At 41.8% G+C, this 27,688-nt stretch overlaps 1 protein-coding gene across 2 annotated transcripts in view; it reads left to right on the top strand.

Annotated features, from left to right (window-relative positions):
• Positions 1-852: 852 nt before the first annotated feature.
• Positions 853-27,688, top strand: part of FGGY (FGGY carbohydrate kinase domain containing) — a 582,083-nt gene continuing 555,247 nt past the window's right edge. For both annotated transcript variants that reach the window (XM_007480500.2, XM_007480498.2), the window contains exons 1-3: positions 853-990; positions 21,441-21,652; positions 25,290-25,401. In XM_007480500.2, coding sequence (XP_007480562.2) covers positions 21,452-21,652; positions 25,290-25,401 — 313 coding nt within the window. In that variant the 5' untranslated portion in view covers positions 853-990; positions 21,441-21,451. The remainder of the gene's footprint in view (positions 991-21,440; positions 21,653-25,289; positions 25,402-27,688) is intronic.

The following is a 27,688-nucleotide window of genomic DNA, read 5'->3' as shown; positions in this document are numbered from 1 at the left end:
ACTATGTGCTGGCTCCAAGGCAGAAGAGCAGTAAGAGCTAGGAAATGGAGGTTAAGTGACTTGCCCAAGGTCACATAGCTAGGAAATACATGAGCCCACATTTGAAACCAGCACATCTTCTCATTTAGTGTTTTAGAACTGCTTTAAGACTGCTTTCCAAGGCAGAAGAGTGGTAAATAAAGGGAGGTTCAGTGACTTGCCCAGGGTCACACAGCCAGAAAATGTCTGAGTTCAAATTTGAACCTGAGCCTGGCTTTCAATCCACCCAGTGGCCTACTTGTCCCCCAGCCACTCCTCTGTCCGCAGACTGACTTCTTGTCTGGACGCTGATCCCAGATAGCCAGAGCATCTGAACAATCGGATGTTAGGATGGAACCATTCAGCTGGTCCTTCCCTTCTCAGACGCTTTAATAGTCAGTTTACATAACCACAAGTTATTTACACTGGGGAACAATTAGGCTATCCGGATCACTAAGAGCGCGGAGGTGACTTTCCTAGCTCTGAGCGGGACATTTTCCGTTTCGTTCGCCCTAGATTTCAGCTGCGAAGGCTGACTCGGCGCCCTGACCCCTGACGTGAGCCCGGCTTGCCAGGGAGATCCCGGCGGCCCGCCGGCAGAAGAGTCGGGCCTGGCTTTAGGTGAGCCCGAGCTGGCAGCCAAGAACGCAGGACAGCTCCGCAGAGCTCAGCCTAAGTAACTGTTTCCTTAAGAAAAAGATACAGAGTAGCCCCGGGCGGGGCGGCGGTCCGAGCGGGCCAAAATGAATTAACCGCGAAGAGAGGAAAGGAGGGGGGGAGGGGGGAAGGAAGAGGAGGAGAGAAGGGAGGAGGGGAGCCGGCTGGCCAATCCCGCGGCAGGCCGAGCTGGCCAATCTGGAAGCGCTTGGCCCGGGCCTGCGGAGGGGGCTGGGCAGCTGCTGCGGCTCCAGCTGAGGGGAAAGCTCCAAGTCAGGCAAACTTGGTGGGGCGCTGCCATTGTGGGCCGTGCAAGTAAGTGAGTCACACCGAGCGGGTGGGGGCGATCGGCCGGGGAGAGAGGAGCGGGCCCTTTTCGGGGCCTCCCACAGCCCGTGGCCACCCTGCTGTAGGTGTGCAGGGGGCCCCTCGGAGCGCGCGCACACACCCACATGCTCCCCCACCAACACGTGCACCCCCTCGCTCACACCGGCCCCAAGGCCCGGGCTGCCGGCCTCTGCTGGAGAGTCCTGGATCCTGAAAGGCCACTCGCCGCCCTCCGCCCTGCTTTTGGCTGGGTCACTTCTCCTGAGCAGTGCGCAGCCCCCTCCCCCTCTTGGGCCATCGTCCCGGCTCCATTCTCCTCCTCTGAGCCCAGCTTCTCCTCTATTTCTCTTCCATCTGCCTTCTGTCCCCAGTTCCCTGATGAAGTGGCCTTCATTAGCCTTCCAGCCAGGAGAGCTAGGTTCAGATCCTGCTTCAGACACTCAGTGACAACTAGCCTGGGGACTTCCCCGTGCCTTAGTTTCCTGATCTGTAAAATAAGGAGGCAGCCCTCAATGGCCTTTGCAATTCCTTCCAGTTCTAAATCAATGCCCTGGGAACCCTTGTCCCTCCTCCCCAGGGCTCAGACCCCCTCCTTTTCTTCCCCATTCCTAAGGCATGGAAAGAGCTAGATGGGGAATGAGGAGGAGGAGGAAGAGGAGGATTAGGAAGTGACCTCACATCCCATCCCCTCTGTTTGACCTTGTGCAAGTCATAATTGAGATCTTGAAGGCCCCTAAGGTCATCTGGTCCAACATCTTCCAGTCCAGTGGGCTAGTGACTTCCTCAAGGTCTCACACACATATGAAATGGCAGAGCCAGCCAGGACTTCAGTCCAGGTCCCCTGACCCTAAAATCCATTGTTTTTCCCATCGCACTCTTCCTGCTTTGCTTGAGTCAGATGAACTCTAAGATCTCTTCTGGCTCAAATGTGCAATCCTTATTCCTTTTCACCAGACTCCTACTTCATTCCTCCTCTCTCTCTCTGTCTCTGCCTTTCTTTCTGTCTCTGTCTCTTTCTGTCTCTGTCTCTGTCTCTGTCTCTCTCTCTTTCTCACCTTTACCTTCTGTCTTAGAATCTATACTGTGTACTGGTTCCAAGGCAGAAGAGCAGTAAGATCTAGGCAATGGAGGTTAAGTGACTTGCCCAAGGTCATACAGCTAGGAATCATCTGAGGTCACATTTGAACCCAGGACCTTCTGGTCTCCAGGCCAGGCTCTATCCACTGAACAACCTTGCTACCCCTATTCCCTCCTTTCTCAATGATTCTTGGATCCCTTTCTAGGAACTGTTCATCACCCCTCACCCTCTTTATTCCCATCTTCTTTGACCCCAGTATAGCCACCATTCCCCTTCCCTGTGTCCACAGCTAGGACATTAGGGAAGCTGCTGGCAGACTGAATGAGAGTCATTTCTCCCTGCTTCATCCTAAGCACAGTCCTTTGTCCACAGTAAGTGCTTAATAAATGCTCACTGAATCAAATGGAAAGTTTGTGACTATATAATTTGTTTCCTTAGAGCCTGGGGTTTATAGAATGAGCCCATGCCAGGGAATAATCAGCCCTGGGCTCTATTTCTACTTCTGCCACAGTAGCTGTGAGACCCTGGGCAAGTCATTTCCCTTCTCTGGAGGTCACAGCCTTCTACAAAATGCAGAGTTTGGGCTCCAGATGGACTCTAAAGCCCTCATCAGGTCTGATTCTAGAACCCCATGATCCTAAATTGCCACATTTTTGGATTTCTAGTCCCAATCAAGTCTCAACTTAAATGTCACTTCTTACATGAAGTCTTTCTTCATCCTTCCAATTGTTAGGGCTCTCTCCTTCTAGTTGAAATTTTATTTTTTTTTGTTACATAATCTGTATTTTTTTAAACATATAAGGCCAGAGATGTAGAGCTGGAAGAAAACTTGAAGGTCATCTAGTCCAACTCCCTCACTTTTCAGAGGGGGAAACTGAGGCTGAGAGAGATGAAGAAATGTGTCCAGGGTCCCATGTGACTATCAGGCAGTCAGTCAACAGGCACAGAGAGAAAAGTTAAAACTCAGTCTTCCTCTCTGTGCCAGGACCCTTTTCATTGCATGATGCCCCCTTTTCAGTTGTATATCCAACAGAATGGACAGTTCTTGTGGGCAGGAACTGTTGGACTTCTTTTTGTCTCCTACTACCTAACCCCAGTGACCTGCCCATAGCAGCTTCTTTAACTATGAACCCAGGGATTTGGGAGTCACCCAGCACACTGATAATAACTCACCTTTCTTATGCAAAATGTGTTTCTTTGCTAAATCCTGTCTGGTGGGTAGTATGCGAGTATTCATGTTCTTATTTTTCTACTTGAGAGCATTAAAGGTTTAAGAAGTTAAATGACTTGCCTCATGGATAGAGAGCTGGGCCTGGGGTCAGTTCAAATTTGACCTCAGATAGTTCCTGGCTGTGTGACCCAGGGCAAGTCACTTAGCTTCTGCTTACCTCAGTTTCCTCACTTGTAAAATGGGTACAATAATAGCACCTACTTTCCATTGTTGTCATGAGGATCAAATGAAATGGCAGTTGTAAAGCATTTAGCAGTGCCTTGTGCAGAGTAAACACTCTATATAACTGTTGGTTATTTAATCTTATTATAATTATTAACATACCTTGTAAGTTTCTGAGATGGAATTCCAGCAGATCTCCTGATTCTGAGTCAGCGTGCTCTCCGTTGTACCACTTTCTTACCCTGTTAGAGTCTCCTTTCCAGTCCCTTGACAGATGTTGCAAGAAAAATCCAGAACGTAGAACCACCAAAAAAGTCTTGTTTTTGTTTTTTCCCCTGCGTGGGCTCCCTCACTCGTTTTCATATACATCAATCAAGAAATAAACATGGCTCAATTTTGAGGGTTAAGAATTAGAGGACAGTCACTACCAACATATTGTTATAGTGGAAAGAAAGGGGGAAGCAAGGCGAGAAGATGAAGTCACTGGGAGAAAGGAGCCCGTGGACAGTTTGGGCTGCATGATTAGATAATGTAGTTGTTCTCTGGGATGACTGTACTTTGTGGTTTGGGAGGGTAGGAGAAGTACGCCATTTGTCTCTAACATGAGAGCTGGGGAGGGAGAGCATTAGAGACACCCGGAAGAGCCAGGAAAGGGCCAGTGGACTAGTAGGGAGCCACGTACCTTTATTGAGCAGGGAAGTAACGTGATCACTTACACTGGAGGGGAACCAATTGGCCATTTGGGTGGAGGATGAACTGGAGTGGGGAGAGATGAGGTGGGGTGACCAGTCAGAAGGCTATTAAAGCAGTCGAGGGAGAGCTGAAGAGGATCTGCAACTGAGTGGTGGCTCTGTGATTGGAGAGAAGGACAAATATTCAGAACTTGTAGAGAAAGAAATGACAAGATTTTGCTTGACAGTGACAATTGATTGACTGTGTGAGGTGAACAAAAATGAGGAATTGATGATGACAAAAGGATTATGAGCTTAGGTGACTGGGAGGGCAGTGGAGTCCTGGACACAGCCAGGGAAGTTCCAAAAAGGAGAGGGTTTGGGGCGAAAAGTACTGAGTTCTGCTTTGGATGTTTTGAGTTTGGTTTTGCCATAGATTGAGGCAGTGTGTCCTTGAGGACAGGAGTCAGGGAGGGGAGGATATCCAGCGTTACTTTGTCGTACCACATTATATATGTCTATGTGTGTCACATATGCTAGATGTGTCATATTTGTTCCTTATAGAATAATTATATATATTATTTATTATATATATTTAGATTGCATATATTTTAGATTTACATATTATATGCTACATGTGTCACATTTGTTCCTTATAGAATAATTATATATATATATAATTTATTATATATATATTTAGATTGTATATATTATAGATTTATATATTATATGCTACATGTGTCACATTTGTTCCTTGTAGAATAATTATATATATATGTTATTTATTATATATATTTAGATTGTATATATTATAGATTTATATATTATATGCTACATGTGTCACATTTGTTCCTTATAGAATAATTATATATATAATATAATTTATTATATATATTTAGATTGTATATATTATAGATTTATATATTATATGCTACATGTGTCACATTTGTTCCTTATAGAATAATTATATGTATATGTTATTTATTATATATATTTAGATCTCATATATTAGAGATTTATATATTATATGCTACACATGTCACATTTGTTCCTTATAGAATAATTATATATATATAATTTATTATATATATAATTTATTATATATATTTAGATTGTGTATATTATAGATTTCTATATATTATATGCTATATGTGTCATATTTGTTCCTTATAGAATCTATATTATATATATATTTAGGTTGTTCCTTATAGAATAATTATATATATTATGTATTTCAATTGTATATATTATAAAATTATATATATTATTTATTATATAATATATATTATGTAAATATATATTATATACATAATATTATATATAACCTATATATAATAAAATATTCCATTGTATTCTTTTTACTGCAATTTATTGAATCATTCTTCAACTGGTGGGTGTACGCCTTTTTTTGTACCATAAAAAATGCTGCTTTGATTTTTTTTTGGTCCTATATGAGACTTTTCTATCTCTCTTAGACCCTTTTGTGACTAGTAGCAGGGTAAGTGGATCAGAGGGTTCAAGAGAGATTTACAAGTAGACACGGGCATGGGTTAAATCCATAACTGGTAATAAAGGAAGTCAGGAACGTTGGAAGGTACTTCTCTGACCTTGTGAAGTTAATCTTATGGAAAATGATCCCGTCCTTTCAGAAATTGGTTGTTGGCACCTCTGTGGGTAAAAAAAATGATCAACTTATATTGTAGCCATTTTTATGTCCTAAATGACAATCTGTACCAGCCTCTCTCTTGCCTAAAACAACGCCCTGATTCTAAAGCTACCTCTCTCAAAGTTATCCTAGGGGGGAATAAAAAAAGAAGACAAATCATTCTCCTCAATAAAGAATAGAAATGAAAAAGTGGCCAGGAAAATGAATGAACATATTGAAAAAGTCTGATCTATGGAGTATTCCTCAATGATAGTTTCCCAACTTTTTTTTAAAAAGGGAAGAATATACATTCTTATTTTGCTTCTTTGGGACCAAGTTTATTATCATATCAAAACATTCAATGGGAAGAAAATTGTCATCATCATTATGTATATAGTTTTCCTGGTTCTGTTTACTTCTGTCTGTATCCATTCCTTCTCTGTGTTCGTCATATCTATTGTCTTATGCCTCTATAATAATTCCATTATATTTATATACCATAATTTCTTAGGCATCTCTGAGTTGATGGGCATTTTCTTTGTTCTGGGTCTTTGATATTAAAAAAATGCTACTCGAAATAGTTTTGAGTGTATTGGTAATTCTTTTTCATTATTGAACCTCTTAGGAATGTCTTCCCAATAGTAGGACAACTGAACCAAAGAGGATGGCCATTGGAGTCTTTTTCTTAGCACAATTCTTAGTTGCTTCCCAGAAGGGTTGGGCCAAATCATAAATCTATCAAGGGCATATCTGTGTGCCAATTTTTCCACAATCCTTTAGCACTTAACTATTCTCAACTTTGCCAATTTGCTAAGCTGTGCAGTAAAACTTTTGACTCATACTTTTCTTATTATTAGTGATTCTGAGGATTCTTTCATAGGATTGTTAATAGATTATAATTCTTTGGAGAATTGTTTATAAATGAGTAGAAAATGAAAAATGGGGGGCAGAGAAGCCAATGAGAAAGCTGCTTATTGTGCACAACATAGATGAAGTCCATTCATCATCTCTGACTAGTTGATTTCTGGTGTCTTATAATTCAAAATACATATGGTTCCATGGCATTGAATGTTTTCTTGACTGACACCTATCATACCTTTTAAAAAAATTCTCTCTTTCATTTCTATGAACTTGGTAAGCATTAACAAATATGAGTATTTCCATTTCATGTCTTCTAGGTCTTTCTCAAAAATTCTATTTTTTACTATATGATGTAATGGAAATAACATTGAATTTGGAGAAAGAATTTGAATGATACTTTCCATTCTTCTTCCTACCCATATGATCTTGAGTAAGTCATTTAGTGTCCAATATCATTTTTTCCATCTGTAAAATAAGTAGGATTTGAGCTTGCTGACCTTTCACTTCTCTTCTAGCTTTCAAACTATGATCTTGTTCCTTAACTTCTCTGGGCCTCAGTTTCCTCAAGTGTAAAATTAAAGGATTGTATTAGATGGCCTCTAAGGTCCTTTCCAGCTCCAGTTCTATGCTCCTATGGTGAAAAATCTTTCTTTTCTTAGCTAGGCTAGTCCTCTGATGTTTGACATGAATCTACCACTAGTTAGGAACTCAAAGCTTTTCCTTCTAAATGATGAAGCCCATCAGACTTGGTGTTGCCTTGGCATAGTCTTCAAAAACCCAGAGTCACTATTGCCTTCCCTGAAGAGACCCAGGACTGGGGCATTAATGAAGGGTAGTGTTGCCCTTTGCAAACTTTAAAGGGTTGGATATTGGGTTGGATAACCCTTATCTCCCTTTAATGAGTTCTATCTGTAATTTGTCCTCTTTCCCCAAGAATTGTGACAGGGCCTTGTTCCAGGAATGGCAAGCTTTCCTGCAATATTTTTTTTACCTTTTTTAAATCCTTTTTTTTAATCCTTGAGGCCTCATTCCTTAGTTATGTCACTTTTACCCCTGAAATTACAACTCAAGACTGAACAAGTGGGGCCAACACTGAAATGGGCCAGAGAACCAGACCTACATCTGGGGGGGGGGGTTATTACAGAGGAAGGGGTTTTGCAAACTCTAATGAAAATATTGTTCTTGTTGTCTTACCTAGAACTGGCCTGAGCTTGCCAGAGGTAATTATGGCTAGTTGGGTTGTTTGTGTGTTGCTTCCATTGGTGGCTATCTGGTAAGAGGTAAGTGCAGTGGATTTCATCCAGGATGCTAATTGCATGTAATGCTGTTCCTTTAGGGCAGACATTCTTAAACTTTGTTTATATCCTGGATTTTTTTAGCTATTCTGGTAGAGCTTATGGACCCATCTCAGAATGCTTTAAAAATTATATATATTTTTTAATCAGCAAAAATTTACCTTCTTTTCCTTCCCCTCCTTCCCATTTTAATCAAAAGAAAACCAAAATCTCAGTTACAAGCATGTATAGTTAAGCAAAATAAATTTCTTCATTGGCTACATTGAACAATATCTTTCATTCTGCATTCCAAGTTCTTTATCTCTTTGTCAGTAGGTGGTTACCATGTTTCATCGTCAGAACTCTGGAACTGTAGTTGGCCATTATTACACTGATCAGAATTCTTAATTTCTATTTATCCCATCATATCAGTGTATACATTGTTGGCTTGATTCTACTCACTTCACTCTGTATCAGTTCATGCAAATCTTCTCAGGTTTCTCTGAAACTATTCCTGTCAACATTTCTTATAGCATAATAATATTCTGTTCAATTTGCATACTATATAACTTGTTTGGTCATTCTCCAATTTATGGGCATACCCTCAGATTCCAATTTTTGCCACCTCAATTTTTGCTACCTTCTTAGGGATTGTTTTGCTTAGGAATACCCCCCCCCCCCCCGGTAATCCATCTTTGTTCTGATTTTTCATTCTTCTTTCTCTCCAAAGCATTCTATTTCTCTGTCGAGTGCGATGTATTTCTGTACCCAACTGTGTGTATTTTCCCCTTCATTGAGCAGTTCAGGGTCATTCAAGTGTTGGCTGGTCCTCCTCCCTTTTCTTTCTTCTTATATATAGATAATCTATACTTTTCTTTAGCCTTCCTTTCTTTTAATCTTTTAGAAGTGTTTGAACACTTAGAAGTATTTAAACCTCAAAATAGCTGTGGTATTTTAATCAGGGAGTCTGGACATTTTCTATTCCACTGAAAATCCTTTTTTTTCCCCATAAGGGATTTTATTTTTTCTGATTAAATTATTCTTAGCGTTCATGTAGTATTTTTTAACTTCTTTAATATCATCTTCCAAGCTTTGTGCTTCTTTATAGTGGTGGCTGCTGAATCCTGTGTGATCCTGGCTATGATTACTCCATACTTGAATCTGGCAACTTATAGCATTCCCCCATCCCTTTTGATTTGAAAGCTCTGGATTTTAAATATAATGCTCTTGAGACTTGTTATTTTAAGGTTTTTTTCCTAGAGATGACCAGTAAATCCTATTTCCATTTTGCCTTCTGTTTCCAAGATATCTGGGCATTGTTTTTCTTTTAAGATTCCTTGAAATATTATATTTAAAAGGCTTTTTATTGGTAATGGCATTTGGGTAGTTAAATAGTTCTTAATGTTTTTCTCTTCATCTGTTTTTCAGTTCACTTGTTTTTGCCATGAAATAGCTTAATGTTTTCCTTATTTTTTAATCTTTTGGTTTTAATTTAATATTTCTTATCATTTCTAAGAGTTATTGGCTTCTATTTGGTTCATTTTAGTTTTCAGAGAGTTTATTGTTAGAACAAGTATTTGCATTTCTTGTGCCAAACTGTTAATTCCCATTCTAATTCTTTCTTCCATATCTCTTTTTTTCCATTCCACCTTCTAGATGTTTTGTTTCATTAAAAAAAAAAAAGTTTTAACTCTTATTTCACATTTTCCCAGAATTCTAGTTGAATTTGTGTCCCTGATGCATTTTTCTTTGAGACTTTGCTTGTAGATGTTTTGGAGTCAATCCTTTTTGGGTGTGTGCCTTGAGTGTCATTGTTACAGTAATATCTTTTTATGGTGGAATTATTTCTACCCTTCATTTGCTCATTCTTTCTTTCAGCTTCTTTCCTGACTTCAGATTTGATGTAGGGACACATTTCTGTACCATTTGGGAAGGAATGTCTTGGCTAGTTTAGTTGTTATTTCCATGGAGTGCTGGCTATTATGTTATTCTGGGATCTCAGGTACAACTCAGACTGGGGATTTGCAAGCTTTCATTGTTCCCAAAGTGATCTGATCTAGGACCAAATCTGATTGCTGCTGTTCTGGTCTGGTTCTGTAAATTATTGAGCTAGAGCTGAGCAACAATAGGATGCTATCAGACTTAGCCACAATTAGCCATTTGGGAGGCTCTGTTGATTCAGAGTAGTTTTCAGAGTAGATTCAGAGTTGATTCAGAGATTCAGATTCCTCTTTGATCTGGGATTTCTTCCCCAGATATTCCTCTTTCATCTTCAGACTAGAATAGAATCTATAACTGGAAGCCTTCTCTCTTTTGGGGTCCAAGTCATAGCAAGTTGCTGATTGCTTCTGAACTTTCACCTTTTCCTAGGTCCTGTGACCTCCTCACTTTGAATCTATTTGTAGGTACAAAGATCCTGCTCAACCCATCCCCAGTCTGTGAGTTGGTGGGGAAGGGATTGCACCAAAGTGCCTGGTCTAGAATGGCCTCTTGCTGTGCTTTCTTTCTCTGTTTTGGTTTGTTATGCATGATGTGCTCCTATTGGGCCCCATCCCATGTCCACAGACATTTCCTTCTATGTCCCTTGAGCTATGTCACCAGCAACAGCAAAGGGTAAACCGAGTCACATGGATCTTAGAGGTGACTGGATCTCCCTTTGCCTTCAGTGGGGCAGCACATCCTTCTTTAAAAAATAGAAGAGATTCACAGGACAATTTTCTTTGGAACTTTCAGGCCAAACAAATGTACGTATCTTTTAAGGATGAGTCCAGTTCAGAAATCAAAGCCAGATTCTTGGGCCTTTTGGTAGAAGCAAAGACTGGGAGGCAGCTGATCTGGGATCTATTCTTGACTCAAGCAGACTCCCTGTGGGTCAATACTTCCCTTTCTGTGGAAATCTGAGGTTATGATGTGATGACTTGGCATAGTACAAAGAATGACATCCCAGGAGTTAGGAGATCTGAATTCTAGCCTCAACTGTTCCAGCTAGGGGAAGAGGGTGGCCTTTGGCAACTCACTCATTCTGTCCACTAGACAATTTGTGCAAAAATGGGTTCTGAGATCCATTCCAGCTCTAAAATTCATAACTCACAGACCTCTTTGTGGCCTGATTTGTGGTAAGGATTATTGGGTTTAAATCTTGCTTCTGTCATTTGCAATCCATGTGACAATTGGTAAGTCATTTTCCTGGGCCTCAGTTTCCTTACATGTAAATCAAGGGGATTGGATTAGGTGATTGCTAATGGCCCTTCCAAACCTAGATATATTTATAGTGAACTTGAATTTATCAAGTCAAAGTTCTATATGAAATAGGCCCAAGAGGGGGCAGCCAGGTGGTTCCATGGGCAGAGAGTGAAGTTTAGAGACCTTGGATTCAAATCTGGCGTCAGACACTTCCCAGCTGTGTGACCCTGGGCAAGTCCCTTAACTCCCTTTGCCTAGTCTTTACCTCTCTTCTGCCTTGGAACCAATACATAGTATGGACTCTAAGATGAAATCATCTCATGGACTCATACTTAACCTTCCTGTCTCCATTTCTGGTATCATTTCTGCCTTACTTTGGTATATCATGAAATAATAATAGGTGCATCGAACATTAGAACTGGAAGAGACCTTCATGGTCCAATTTATTTTCTAAAGGACGAAAGAAGGCTGCTTCCACTTTTGGTCTCATCTCTATCTATGCTTTATGACAAGGCACCATGTAAATTTACTTAGAACTCTTTTCCAGGACTTCCCGAATGCTAGTTCCCTTTCTCCTAATCTACCTTAAATTAAACAAGTTTGTATTGATTTTTATTTACTCTGTATACACAGACACAAACACACACATATATACAGATTCAGATGTACCTGTTGTCTCAGAAATGTATTGAGAATTCTTTCTCAAAAGCGAGAGAATTCTTTTATTGTCTCGGTATCCCCAGTGCTTAACACAATACTTGCCACATAGCAGGCTCTTAAGAAATATTTGTTGATGGATTGATTTATTATGACTATCATCATTGCTCTCTCCTTGTCTCCATGCCTTCCATAGGCTCCCCCATTCCCTCCAGAACCATGTAACACCTGGTGATTACCTTAATTGAGGTGGGAGATGAAAGCCTTTTAATTATGCCTGGAATGCTCTCCCTCCTTGCCTCCATCTCTTGGAATCCCTAACTTCCTTTGAAGCTTGGCTCAAACGTTAACTCATAAACATGGCCTTTTTAAAGGGCCCTAAGGGACCTGAAGGGCCCTTCTAGCTCTCAGTCTATGATCCTATAATCTTCCCTCCCAGATTATGGCTCCAGATGACCTCGTATTTATTTTATATATATTAATTTCTGTACATATTATCCTTCCCAATAGATACGAACTCCCAGACAGCCCTCTGTCTACTCTGCCTTGTTTCATCTTTATAGTTTAAAATCTATTGCAGTAGCTAAGTCTGCAATTATATCAGCTGTTTCTGTACCCAAAGTTCCACTGAGTCCTGAGTGATGTGGTTCTGACAAGAGGGCAGTAAGAGTTTAGAGAAGACACAGGTCATAGGATTCACAGCAGGTTGGGGCACTACACATCCTCTGATCTGGCCTCTTGCTAAAGGAGGCTTCTAGAGGAGGTATCACTTCTTGAAAGTTGCAGGGTTGGAAGAGACTTCCAACTTAATGAGGATATCCTGTATACCTCACCCAACAATGGAGTCAGCCATCCAACCTCTGCTTGGAGACCTCTGCTGGTATAGGACCCACCACCTCCCAAAAGAGCACACTACTGTCTGTCTCTGATTGTTAGTATTTCTCCAATCCAATCCTAAACCTGCCCATTGTTCCTAGTTCTTCTCACTACAACTGAGTGGAACAAGTCTAGTTCATCCTAGGCAGATAAACCATTCAAGTATTTAAAAATCAATTCCACACTTCCCATAAGTCTTCCCTTCATCAGGCTTTTGAGCATCTTCCAAATTCCAGTCAAATCTTGGTTCTCCTGGTCTCCAGTCCCTTCCAGTTTCTTGGCCATCCTCTAACTTGTCAACATAGCCTCTAAAATTGAGATTTGATCTGATCTTGAGGGATGGGTAGGAGAAATGAGAAAAGAGGGAGCCTTGAGTATGGATGCCAGAGGAATTGCTGTCAGGAAAGGGGATATAGGGAAATCAGGAAGAATAGCCTGTGCCCAGATATGGCTAGAGATCAGGGGTGCTTAACCGTTTGGTGTCTTAAACCCCTTTGGCATTCTGGTAAAGTCAATGGCCTTCTTCTCAGAATCATGTTTCTCAACAACAAAAAAATTAAAATAAAGAGGATTACAAAAGAAACCAAATATCCCAAAATAGTCATCAATATATTTAAAAAAAGAAAGTTCACAGGTAAAGAACCTTCTTTGAGCTTTAAGAGATCAAACAAATATATTTATTTTATATCTTGTAGCTCGTAGATTTTGGTCTGGAAGGGGCCTTAGAAGCTGTACAATGTAACCTCTTCATTTTACAGATGAAGAAACTGAGGATCTGAAAAGTTAAGGGATTTGTCTCAGGCTCAGCCAGATAGTCAGTGTGTAAGATAAGATTGAACTCAGTGGAGGGCCCTCTCCACCCACTCTGCTCTGCTCCCTGTGAGAAATCTGAGGCTCAGCAAGGCTAAGGAACACATTGACTAAGACTACACGTGTCATGAGAAGGGGAGGCAGAAGTCAAACTCAGCTCCTCTGACTTTAAATCCAATCCTCTGTCTTTTGGGTATGGCATGAGAAGGGGAGAGTGACAGGACTTGTCTCTCCAAATGGTATTTCCTTCCTCCTCTCTGCTCTGCTCTAACTCCAGCTGTTTTGTCCTTGGAGCTCCAGAGGTGGGAGGGAACAAGGAGGAAGTAGAGGGCAGGATCATTCCAATGGACTTGTAGATCTGAATAAGGAATAGACAGAAAAGCCCCTCTGAATCCTGGGTATCTTCAGGCTGTGCATCAGTAGCTATCCGATGATCTTTGAGCCTGAATCCCTTTTTATCTTGAGTGATCTAAATTGAATATTAAAAGGGAAGAGATTGAGGTGAAAAGTTGGCGAAGTTAGTAACTTTATTACACCTAATCCATAATATCTGGTAAACAAAGGTCTGAATTCATGTTTACCAAAAGACCAGAAATGTGGTATATATCTGAGAAAAGACTTGGGCAGCTCTGTGTAGGCATATAGGCAGGGGGCAGGACCCAATGACTCCTTTACATTTTAGAGTTATCTGGGCTGTGTCTAATCTCTTCTTCCACCTGTGAATCCCAGATTCAGAGGGACTCTTAGAGGTGAGTTTGTCCCATCTGTATCTGGAAAAGGAATTTAGATTTTCTTTCTCTGACAAGGAATCATTGAATCCCTACTTCAAGATCTCTCATGATGAAGGATTCAATGGAGCTTATTCCATTTTTTTTGGACAGTAGTAAAAATTAGGAAGTTCTTGTAGCAAATCAAGATCTTGTAGAAGAAAAGGATAAACAGGTGTCCTAATATCCCACTACATGTGTCATACTCAAAAGATTACAGAATCAAAAATTACCTGATTTGAGGGTTGGAATGGACCTTAGTGGCTCTCTAGACTAGCCCACTTGGGTAAGGAGTCCCTGTGATTTCATTGAGAACAGGAACTCCCAGATAAGTGAAGTCCTTCTGCTGATACTAATTAGCACCTTCTCTGTACTTCACAGTTCTAAAAAATTGTTGAGAGCAATGAAAACTTATCTATGACAACACGTTCTTTTTTTTTTTTAAACCCTTACCTTCCGTCTTGGAGTCAATACTGTGTATTGGCTCCAAGGCAGAAGAGTGGAAAGAGCTAGGCAATGGGGGTCAAGTGACTTGCCCAGGGTCACACAGCTGGGAAGTGGCTGAAGCCAGATTTGAACCTCGGACCTCCCGTCTCTAGGCCTGGCTCTCAATCCACTGTGCTACCCAGCTGCCCACATGTTCTTGTTATTCAGTTGTTCCTGTCATGTGTGACTCTGTGACCCTATTTGGGGTTTTCTTGGCAAAGATACTAGAGAGGTTTGGCATTTCCTTCTCCCACTTATTTTATAGATGAGGAATGGAGGGAGCAGGGTGATGTGACTTGCCCAGGGTCACACAGTTAGTAAGTATATGAGGCCAAATTTGAACTCAGATCTTCCTGAATTCAGGGCCAGCACTCTCTCCACTGCTCCATCTAGCTTTTCAGGTATCAACCATACCATTCTAGCAATAAATTTAAAGTTAGAAGACTTGTAATCCAATTCTGGCTCTATTTCCATCTACAAATAGAATAACTTTCACCTGTTTTCTAATTCTGTTCTTTGGAGCCCCAAAGGAAAAGCAGAATCCCTCTTCTGCTGAATAACTGCTCAAATGTCTCAAGACTTAGCCCCATTCTCACACACCAATCTTCTCTTCTGTTGACTGAGCTTTACCAATGCCTCCTGTGGTTTCTCTATCCTTGTATTCTCTCCAGTTCTCCTAGCATCTTCCCTACCTTCTCCTAGGGATGGTCAGATTGGTTGATCAAAATTTGATTCTCCCAAATAGTAGGCTCATGGTCCAATCCTCTCATGTTACAAATGAGGAAACCAAGGTGTGATCTGTGTCAGAAAGTTGTCATAAAGACTTGTCCAGGGCCCCACAGGGATAGTCCTTGATAGAACAGGGGTGTGTCCCTCTCAGAGCATTGCCCTCTACTGTATTTGGACACAGTAAATAATTCCTTTATCTCAAATCTCCCTCAAGTCCCTATGTGGGGCCATTAAAAGTGAACAACCAGCGGAGTATTTGAGAGACAATGTGGTGTGATGGAGAGAGCCCTATGCCTAGATTCTGTCCATCCACAAGACAAGACTTAGGGACCTAAAGTCCTCGGTGTCAGAGAGCTTCTATTTTATTGGAGGAGGTTTCACCATGTGAAGAGAAATCCAAAGTAGTTACAAGATTGTTTAGAGATGGAGGACATTGGGAGCTGGGGTAGGGGGAGAGCTTGGAGATGAGGAAAGGATTCAGGTAGAAAGCGAAGCCTGGATAAATGGTTCCTCATCTTAGATTCATAGAACCCTTCTCTTCTGTATCTTCACATCGCCTGACTCCTTGCCCAGCCTTCTTTCCTCACTAATGATGATAACAATAGCTGGTATTTATTAAGCACCTACTGTGTGCCAGGACCTATGCAAAGGACCTATCCTGTACAAATCAGATCTCATTTGATCCTCACAACAGCCCTGAGAGGTAGGTGGCCTTATTATCTCCAGCTTAGAAAACGGAGGCAGACAGAGGAGAAATGACTTATTAGGGTTGCATGTCTAATAAGTGTCTGAGGTTGGAATTGAACTCAGGTTTTCTTTACTCTAAACCCAGTGCTTTATCCACTGTGAAAGGCCTCTATTCCCATCCATACCTCTAGCTTTTCCACCCAGTGGTCATGTAGCCTTTGCTTGAAGTCCTCTTAGAACATTTGGTTTGTTCTACTTTGGGGCAGTTTTCACCATTAGGCAGCTTTTTTCCTGACACCAAGCCTCTGCCTCCATTTTCCCTCCATGTAGTTCAGTCCTTGACTACTTATTCTAAGTCTGAGCAGCCTTCCTCCATGTGTACTTTGAATGGGCAGTCCATGGAGTTCCAAAGGTTAAAGTTTAGAGAACCCTGGGCTGGTCCTTGCCAGTGCCTGCTGTTTCCACAGATAGAGCCACTAGATCTGTCCTAGAGAGGAGAAATATCCCAGATCTGGCCAACTAGTGACCCCTACATTAAAAGGCCTTCTCCATCTTAGACTCTTGAGAGGACCAGCACTTAATACCCAGAAAGGAAGAGAAGGTAAGTTGGTCTAAGCTGGATCATTGTGGCTTCAGTGAACCAATCTCCTGCTAGTCATTCATTTTATTTTATTATTTTAATTCTCAAGCTCTCAGGACCCAATTTCATCATGGAGTTTGTACCTTCCCTTGAATTGCCATAATGTTTTTATTTACCATAATCCCCTTCCTTTTTTCTATTTCCTCCTTCCCTCCGTCCTTCCCTCTCTTCCTCTCTTCCTCCCTCCCTTCCTCTCTTCCTCCCTCCCTCCCTTCCTCCCTCCTTCCTTCCTTCCTTCCTTCCTTCCTTCCTTCCTTCCTTCCTTCCTTCCTTCCTTCCTTCCTTCCTTCCTTCCTTCCTTCCTTCCTTCCTTCCTTCCTTCCTTCCTTCCTTCCTTCCTTCCTTCCTTCCTTCCTTCCTTCCTTCCTTCCTTCCTTCCTTCCTTCCTTCCTTCCACCAAAAGCTAGTCTGTTTGTCGAAGAACCAGACAAGAAGTCTGAGATTTCCTGTGGGTGCATTTCAAATAATATTTGTACAGACTATTATTTAATGAACCATATAAATATTGATGACATCTAGCAGCTCTTTGATCCTCAATAGGGTTCAAAAAGCAGCCCTATTCCTTCTGAAGGAGACATGTTTAGTTGTGGATTCTTTTTAAGGAATTATGCCAAGAAGGTTGGCAGGCCCTAGTGGTGGGGGTGGAGGGACACACACTCAGGTAAAGTGGAGTTTGGATTCTCTCACTCACTGACCTATTTTTCCATGCTTCCTTCAATTCTCAGCTAAAATCCCCCCTTCTATAAGAAGCTTATCCTAATTTTAATTTAATAATCCTAATTTTAAAGAAATAAAAGTTCTTTCTCCTGTTCTCCTCTAGTTTGTGGTGTATATCTCTCATTTGCACATAGTTGTTTGCCCTCCCCATTAGGATATAGGTTCCTTGAGGACAAGGATTGCTTTTTTGCCTTTTGGGGTTCTCAGGGTCTAATGTAGAGCCTAGGCACTGAAATGCCTGCTGGCTGCCTGCCTCGCCCAATAGATAGGTCCCATGGCACCGTTTCCTCCTCTTCTCTGTGATTTGATGCTCTCTTTAGTTTTCCACACAAGTTCCATAATTGCTTCAGAGTTGAAGGAAACAAAGAATGTAGCCTTGTACTTCCAGTGAAGAATGGGTGGAGGGAGAGAGTTACTAGGAAGGATGTGGCTTTCACTTCCCAGGTTGGTAAGAGACAAGAGAGTGTGATGTCTCCCTTTGGGGAGTGTCTTCTTCTTCTTTTTTTTAATGTGAGTCTGTGAGTTCTGCAGAATTGCACGTTCACTGGGAGACCTTTGGGGCCAGGCTTTGCTGTTCTGGGGATCAGCCCTTCAAGCCCAGGGACGAGAGGCCCCCCTTTTGGAGCCAGATGACTCCTGTGGCCAGAAAGCTCCCAGCACCTGGCAGTGTTTTTGTAAGAGGCAAGGATCATGTTTCAAGGAGCCTGTCCCTTCAGTAACCTCAGGGGCCAGCATGCCTTTGCTTATGGGTTTTCGGTGTGAAGAAATCAAGATTAGTGCTGTTCCATCTCTCCTTATTTCAGCTGAGAATTCTTTTTATTGTCTGATATCTCTGAAAGATTCAGTTAAGATGCATTGTGTAGAGCCTGGAAACTGAGTTAGAAGGGATGTGCCAATCTCATGTCCTTTTCTATGGCTCCACTCCTCAGCCCTCCGACTTCCAGGGTCCAGTCCAAGCCTCCATGGCCACCACTCCCTTAAACATTGTCCCCCTTTTGACGTGGAAGCACCCTGAGGAAGGGACTTTCAGTGCTTGGCACATGTAACAAGCACTTAAATGCTTTCCATTCATTCTTTGGGGATGACTTTAGAAATAGGAGATATCAGAGGCTTCGAAGCCGTCAGTCTACTGGGGGAAAAGAAGAACTATGTCTGCCAGGAATGGCAAAAATAAACGTCTCTGGAGGTATCTGAGACTTTCAAAAGGTTATCGTGTACGTGACATGCCATGGGCGGTCTTGATCCCGCAGCATGTGTAAAAATCTGAGCAGATGATAAAAAGGGAGAATTGAAAGGGGTGGTGATGGATTCGACCGGGGCCAGAGAAACCACAGAACTTGAAGTCAAGGAGGTTGTTTCATAAAGGGAAAAAGTTTTGGGAGGAACAAAAGTCATAGCTGAAGAAGGCAGGGCATGACTGAATCACCAGGTCATTCCACGGTGTGGAAAAAAGAGACATCTTCCCCCAAACCTCCACTTCAGCTGAGCCAGAGAGCAGTGCCAGAAGGGGTGTGTGTGTGTGTGTGTGTGTGTGTGTGTGTGTGTGTGTGTGTGTGTGTGTGTGTGAATGGGACAGAAAAGGATCAGAAACCCCAACCAGTTTTCCAACTGTACATCCTTGCTTCTCATGTTTGTATTCAACACACATTTGTTAAATCCTTGTCGTGTGCAAAGCAGACAGAAAAAAAGTGGGGGAGACAATATGCATGCTGGTCCATCAATAGGAAATAAGTACAAAATGATTTCAAGAGAAAGAAAGTGGTAGGAAAGGTGGGCAGTGCCACCGTCAGCTGAGATGGGCTTCGAAGGAAGCGACGAGCTGGATGGAGAAGGGGAGACACATCATTACCCTGAACACCGGTTGAGGGAGTGCCCTGAAATCCCTTCTTGTCTTCAGAGTCTGGGCTGTGCTCCCATTTGAACCTTTCTTTTGTTCCTCTCATTTCTGCTCCCCTCTGCCCTCTGAAGCCTTCCTTTGGGGAAAGGCAAAGTTAAAATGAGAAACTAGAGGGGGAATGGCTGAGAGGGAATCGATGTAATGGAGCAGTCTTTGCCGTGTCTCAGGAGCAGCTGGCACACATCTGCTGGCCAAAGTTCCCAACCTTCTCTCAGCACCCCCCAGTGCCAATTAAAAGGGGAAATCTTCTTTGTTGAGGTCTAGCTGGTGGAATTGTTCAAGTCATAACCACTAGTTCGGGCTGATGGCCACACTAGGCTTATAATGTGAATTGGGAGATTTGGGGACTATCTTTGGGGAACCATTCTTTGAATAACACATAAGGAGGAAGAGGATTGGCAGAAGCTTCTACTAATTGTGTATTTATCTCACAAGAGATACGGAGAGACAGAGAAACAGAGAAATATAGAAACTGAGAATCAGAGACAAAGGAATGTTCAGAGACATAAAAAAATGCAGAGAGAAAGATAGAGAGAAACAGAGATAAAGAGACAGACAGACAGAGAGAAGACAGCCATTTCTGTGATCCTAAGGAAGTATTAAATGTACTACTTCCCATAATCCCTTTAGTTTATGAAAGCTTTGAAAGAGAGAAAACACCGGCTCCCAGGTTCCCAGGCCTTCCTTTCTCACTCCCCTCTTTTTGGGTTCTTTCCCAGTTTGCTGGTACTTAATGCTCTATTTGTAACCTGACCCAGCTTTCCAAAGGCTTCCTTGTATGCCCTTGATGGAGAGAGCATTCAGGGGTCTTTAGCAGCAGGCATCAGCAGCCCTGAAGACCTAGGCAGGTGCCACAGTGAGAGTTTGTGAGCAATAGCTTTAAGACAAGCATGTTAGAAAAGTGATGAAAATCATGGAAAAAATAGTGAAAGTGATGGCGGTGTTCCTTGGTGATCCCATCAATAGGATGTGGTCTTTGAATTGTTATTTTCCAAGTAAAGATGACTTTGATGGGGTTTCTCAGCTGCTCTCTCTCGTTGGAGCCTCATTGGAGTTAAATACAGCAGATTCAGCTTTTTATTGGCTTGTCCAATGGGTTGGACAATGTATTGGATGCAGAGTTGAACTGGAGGTGGGAAATGAACTGGGATGCCTTTGCCTTTAAGGACTCGAAATTTCCCCTGGAAAAAAAATGTCATTAAAACAAGCTTCTATTAAATGTCTACTATGTACCAAACCTTAGCAGATTGGGTAGCAAGCTCCAAAACAGATTTGCAAAGCCTTTTGGGTATGTTATCTCAATTGTTCTCCCAATTTATCCTGTGAAGTAGAGGTTATTGTTATCCTTGTTTTACAAATGAAGAAACTCAGGTGAGATATAGTAAAATGACTTGCACAGGATCACAGAGGCAGGTCTCCAAACTATGTCTTCCTGATCATAGCTCCCAATTATTTATCACTTACACAATGTGGCAGGTTCTGTGCTAAGCATTTTACAATTATTATAATATTTAATTCTCACAACAGCTCTGTGAAGGAGGTCCTATTATTAGCTGTATTTTTTTAGATGAAGAAACTGAGGAAAACAGGTGACTTGTCCCAAGTCACACAGCTAGTAAATGTTTGGGACTGAATAAGAACTCAGGGTTCTAAGTTTACCTTTCTATCAGTTTTGCTACCTAGTGGATACCAGATTGGTTTGACCATTGCTGAATTACTTTTCAATATAAAGTATTTGGCTGCCTTGATGATTACCCACCATGATCAGTTTTCTTTTCCTTTAAAGATCCTTAGGAGGGAGTCTGGTCCAGTGTGGGATGACCAGAGGACGTCTGAGGCTAGTGCAAATGCTGGAGCTGGAGTCAGAGGATCTGGGTTTGAATCTCAATTGACTAGGTCGTGCCCATGTGAACTTCAGCTTCTGTGTCATCCAATCAACAAGCATTTATTAAGCATCTATTATGTGTCAGGCTTTGTGCTATGCTTTGGGGTTCAGTCTATAAGGGGGGCACAGGCACCTAATCCCCACTTCAGTCTCTAAACATATCTTGATCTGGCTTGTAACAGGTTACCCCAACATGGCCAACGGAGAGCAGAAACAGATGAATTACTATGTGGGCATCGATGTGGGAACGGGCAGTGCCCGGGCGGCATTGGTCAGTCAGCAAGGCACCCTCGCTGCGTATGCGGAGCACCCCATCCAAAAGTGGGCACCTCAGCTAGACCACCACGAGCAGTCATCTGATGACATCTGGGCTGCGTGCTGTATCGTTACAAAGGTGGGCTGAGAGCTGGGATGCCGTAGAATGAACGCTGGGCTTGGAGTCAGAGAACTTCAGCTTGGGTCTTGGATTGGGTACTTCCTACTATGTGAACTTGGTCAGGTAATCCCAAGAGGCTTATGCTACATGGTTCTCTGTGCTCATTGATGTTGACAGCTCATTGGATTGGAGTCCTACTCTTTGAATAGGGAGGGGGCTCATAGGATCATAGCTTTAGAGTTGGAAGGATTCTTAGAGACGATCTAGTTCAATTTAGTTCAATTCATTTTGCAGACAGGGAAACTGAGGCTTAGGGAGGATAGGTATCTTGAACAGAGTAAGGGAGGGTAAAGATAACATCCCTAGTGACATACAGGTGATAAGTAACAGTGTTGGGATTTGAATCTAGGTCTTACAACTCAAAATCCAGCACTGTCCGTGGTACCATGTTGCCTCTCCTTCCTTTTTCAGATTTTGTCTGACTATCCCTTGCTCTATTTTGCTAAAACTGCAAAGTCTCGGAATAAAGAGCTTCCTTTGTCCTCTGTTTTTCTGTAAGGACTCTATTTTTTTAAGTGCTGGTTTCTCTCTGCTCTCTGTTCTTGACTTTGGCTCTTTAAATATTCATGAGATGCTTGGTAATTTGCAGATGGACAATTCGCCATTCTGTCATTATTGATCAGTCTTCTCAAACATTAATGAGCCCTGTGCAGCGGGGAGCACCCAGAGAAGAATAGAAGGGGTTGGGGAGCTGGGTAGAGACGATAGAGTGCAATAAATGAGACCTCGCATCCTCTCTTCTGCCTGTTTAATTTTCCATTCTTTTTGGTGTGAATCGTATTCTCTTTGCCCTAGGGTCTCTACTATTCTTCTAGCACATAACCTCTTTTGCCATTAAGGAAATTGTCCAGGAGAAAATGTAATTCCCTGATGAAAAGCTGCTTTAAAATAGTCTACTCTAAGTACAGCTTGGTTTTAATGGCTAATTTTTTATCATCTCCAAGTGACGGCCAACTTATTACTTGTTTGCTTTCTAATAGTTCTACCAGTCACCATTGGCCATTTATCAAAAAAGACACAGGGGAGCAAATAGAAAACACTCAATTTAGTCAAGATAAAAGTGGGGCTCAAGCTCAGGCTTCAGCTTTCTCTTGCCTCTTCTTTGCAGAAGCAGATCTGCTTCCTACATTTCCCATTTCTCCATTTCTTGAGAGAATCACAAAACCTCAAAGGTCCGATCAGGGCATACTTTACACGTCCTCTTCACATTATGGATTCTCTTGATCCCATTTCTGGACAATGATCATCTGGCTCCTACTTGAGGACTCACGTGAGGGGAAGAAACGGGAGAAAAGCTTAAGGGTGATGTAGAGGAAAAAAACTATTATAAACGATGAGTGCTGAAAAGTAGATGGCACTGATATACATATATGTTTTATGCACATACATATACATACAAATGCATATCAGTATATGTCAAGAAATAAATGTATACCTATGTATACAAATATGTAAAACCAGTTAGTCAACAAGCATGCATTAAATATAATTTAGGAGTGTCTGTATGTATATGTATATATGCCTTACTGCACTTGGTGCTGGTGGTGTTGTCAAAGCAAATTACAGAAGGAAAAATGTGCCCATTTGAAGAACTATTGTGGCAACCAAGTGGTACAGTGGATAGGGCAGTGCTCCTGGAGTCAGGAAGACCTGAGTTCAAATTTGACCTTAGACACTAGCTGTGTGATCTAGAGGAAGTCGTTTGATCTGTTTGACCTCAGCTTTTTCAGTTATACAATGGGAAGACTACTCTAAGAGCACCTACTCCCCATAATAATCCTAAAGCACTTTGCAGAGTGCCTAGCACACAGGGAGCACTTAAGAAATGTTTAGTTTGCTTCCTTCCATTGTTTCAGAAATGGTTCCATAGAATACTCACAGACATGAACAGAGAAAGGAAGGGAAGGTAGTAACGAATAGGTTATTAGCAGAGATTGGTTAGATGTCAAGCTTTACTTTCAGCAAGGATTTATTAAGTGACTCTCGCATGCTAGGTCCTGGGGATAGAAAGCTCAAAGGGGCGAAATTTAATCAATCAGTCAACAAGTGTGTATTAAGTGGCAGCTTTGTAGAAGACATTGTGCTGTTGAGAGGAAATGCCACGTATGTGCCATTCGCTACCGCTTGTGTTTCCTGTCCCAACGTCTTTGGACTCTTCCCCCTTCTTCTTACTCCATCGCCACTTCAGCCACCTCCCTAGTTCAGGCTCTCATCAGCCTCTCTCCAGTTGGTTTCTGTGCCTCAAATCTCTTCCCTCCATATTCCACTCCCAATGAGCGGCCAACGTGATGTTTCTAAAGCAGAGCTGTGGTCAGGTCAGTGCCTTTCTTACTAAACTCCAGAGGCAAAAGTGAATGATGGAACTTGCAAAGCCATAAAGAATAAGCTTGGCTCCAAAGAAGAGTGATAAGAAGATATCTCTGCTGGGGGTGGTGCCAGGTCTTGATGTGAAAAATTCCCAATGCCTTTAGATTTTTCCACGGTATTGATCAGTTTTGTTGACATTTTCCAGTTCTTTTTTCTTAAAAATAACAAACAACCAACCTTTGAGATAAAGTTTAGCCCTTTTGGGCACTATCCTTTATATTGTCAAAATTCCAGAGAGGGAGAAATCCAAGCAGTATAAAGAGATATCAATAAATACAATAAATTAAATTAAATTAAAAAATCAATTAAAAAAATCCCTAGTCCCTCTAAGAACTCTGTTCTTTAACATCCTTCACAAACTGGCCCCAATCTCCCTTTCTAGGTACATATTACTGCCCTTCTTCTATCTTATGATATAGCTAAACTGGCCTCCCTATTATTGTCCCTCAAGAATATCTCTGGTCTTTATGCTCCTTCCCAGACACTTCTCCATTTCCTCCTCCTTTCTGCCTCTTAGAATCCATAGCTTTCTTTAACATTCAACTCAGTGTCAGCCTTTCCTAATTCCCGGTCAAAATTTCTTTCTCCTTGTGTTAATTTTCTGTCCTTCATCTGTGTATTCATTTATGCACATATTCTTTCTGCTGATAGAATAGAAGCTCCCCGAGGGCCAGCTAGTAGATTTTTGTTTGTTGTTGTTCAGTCATTAATTCTCTGTGATCTCATTTGAGGTTTCTTGGAAAAGATACTAGAATGGTTTGCAATTTCCTTCTCCAGCTCATTGTATAGATGACAAAACTGAGGCAAATAGGCTTAAGTGACTTCCCATGTCACAAAGTTAGTGTCTGAGGCCAGATCTGAACTCAGGTCTTCCTGACTCCAGGCTGCATACTCTATCCACTTCCCCACCTAGCAGGTGCTTAATAAATGCTTTTTGATGGATTGGTAAAGGGTCATTAATGAGTTTATAACCATAGATTGTCAATTTTGGTGAACACAAACTAGCCGAGTTTGGCCATGATATAGTGTGTGGAGAGGATTAAACTGACATCAGTCCAGAAAGGGAGATCAAAGCCTCATTCTTTAAGGTTTTACATCTTGGCTTAAGGGTTTTATATTTTATTTGGGAAGCAATAGAAAAGCCCTGAAGGTTTTCAAGCAGATTTCATGTATTATGGATTGTAGGCACAGACCCATCTGATTGATTTGCGTTTTTGTTTTTTTACAGAAAGTGGTACAAGGCATAGATGCTAACCAGATACGAGGACTTGGATTCGATGCCACGTGCTCCCTGGTTGTCTTGGATAAGCAGTTTCGTCCTTTGCCAGTAAACCAGGAAGGTAGGGTGATGATTATAGGGCAAAGATGGGAACCATTTCTTCTCTAGTTTTTGCTACCCCACCATTGGGCATTCAAATAAATAGATTGATGCTACAGTGTACAGTCCTGAATTCTGTCCCAGCTCCATCTACCTTTCCTACAAATACTCTGGGCCATAATGGCCATTCTCTTCTAAACCTAGAAAAGTATTTCACTTTCAATACTCTTAAGCACCTGTTCTATTCAATTTTGTAATTTCTTTGCATTATGTTATATGATATGATTATTTGTGTATATGGTATATCTTTCTTACTCCCTCTTTGAAGGGCAATTATGCTATCATACCTAAATTTTCAAATCTTATAGCACTCAGGAGAGAGTTCTCCATACAGGAGAAGATCAGTGAATATTTGTGAATTTAAAAAAATTCAGATCAGAGAGACAAGTTTTCTGGTTATAGTATCATGGCAGGCTTTACAGAAAAAAATATCACTTGAGATGCAATTTGAAGGATGACTAGAAATTGGAGAAACAGAGCTGAGAGGTGTGTGTGTGTGTGTGTGTGTGTGTGTGTGGTGGGCATGCAGAGATCAGAAATGAATTAATTAATGAAAAATAATCTGCTATGGGCTTTCTGAATATCAAGCACCCATGTTAAGTTCTGAAGATCCAAATAGAAAATTGATATAGTCCTTAGGCTCCAGGAGCTCTCACTCCAGTTGGGAGAGATGCCATATTTAGAAGGAACAGCTGCTAAGTAGATAAAGTATGGTGGTCCAAAGGCTTCCTGGCAGGTAAAATGGTTGTAGTATGCACAGCAGTCACACCCTGGTAAACCATCTCAGTAGAAGGGCTAAACCATATTGTGGGTAATCAAGAGACCTCAATCCCATCAGTGACTATATATTTATTCATCTATCTATTTATCTATCTATCTATCTATCTATCTATCTATCTATCTATCTATCTATTTTTTAAACCCTCACCTTACGTCTTGGAATCAATACTGTGTATTGGTCAATGGAGGTCAAGTGACTTGCCCAGGGTCACACAGCTAGGAAGTATCTGAGGCCAGATTTGAACCCTGGACCTCCCATCTCTGGGCTTGACTCTCAATCCATTGAGCCACCCAGCTGCCCCCATCCTCCAGTGACTGTTTAGGAAGACCTCAATCCCAAGCATGTGAAGACTTCCCCAGTTGGCATAGATGGATGAGAACAATTTGTTCCAGTGGCCATGAAGACAGTTGAATCAGGGGCTGTGGAGTGCCTAGAGCTTGGTTAGACATAGAATATGCCAAGGTCATCCCCTACATCCTGGGCCATCACTAGTGGTCTTGACTTCGTCTTGCTACTGGATTTTGATGCCTCAGGAAGAGGATAATGCCGATGGCTTTGGACGTCTCTGCCTCCCTTACATCTAATTCACACAAAAGTCAAGACGCCACCCCTTGATATCACGGGTCCTCTTCAAGAATGAAGGACAAACAACAAGATGGCAAGGCTTGGGGGTGAAGAGAAACAGCCAAAAAAAAAAGACCTCAAAATGGCTTATTATGGGTTAAATAGACTTTGGGACTGCTCTGGGAATCTATCGTCATTTTTAACGTTCACAGAGCTGGAAGGCTCATTAGCATTGGAAGGAACTTCAGAGTTCATCTATTACCATTTGCACCTGAAGAGAAATCCTTTCCACATGGTCATCTGGCCTCTATTTGAAAACCTCCAATGATGTGAAACATTCTATTTGATGAAGCAGCAAATTCCCTTTTTTGGAGAGCCTAATTGTCAGGAAGCTGCCCTTGACATCAGTCCTAAATCAGCATGCCTCTCTTCCTCCCAATCCATTAGTCCTCGCTCTTCCTTCTGGGTCCATTCAGGATATGTCGACTCCCTTTTCCATGTGCTAGCTCTTAAAACTTGAAAACAGCCATCCCTCCCCCCTCCTCAGGGCTTCTCTTTCCCAACATAATCATCCCTTGTCCCATCATCCCGTCCCGTTATGTCCTGAACCTCTATGGCTCACCGTCTTGTTTGCCTCATCTGGACCTTCCACTTTCATCAGTGTCCTTCTCAAAACATGCCAAGAACTTGGGCTGTCAAGAAAGCGTCTTTACATACTTGAAGCTATGCTAAGAGCTGGTAATCCAAAGAAAGAGGAAAAAACACAGCCCTTAAGAACTAATGGGGAGAACATTTGTGTATGTTTGGATATGCAGTGATATATTTGTATGTGTGTATATGTACACGCATTTATACATAAAAGTATATAACAGACACGATGAAAAGTTGTATCAATGGAAAGGAA

This window comes from Monodelphis domestica, chromosome 2, assembly GCF_027887165.1.
Source record: "Monodelphis domestica isolate mMonDom1 chromosome 2, mMonDom1.pri, whole genome shotgun sequence".
Taxonomy (NCBI): domain Eukaryota; kingdom Metazoa; phylum Chordata; class Mammalia; order Didelphimorphia; family Didelphidae; genus Monodelphis; species Monodelphis domestica.
This window is presented reverse-complemented; position numbering and strand designations above follow the sequence as displayed.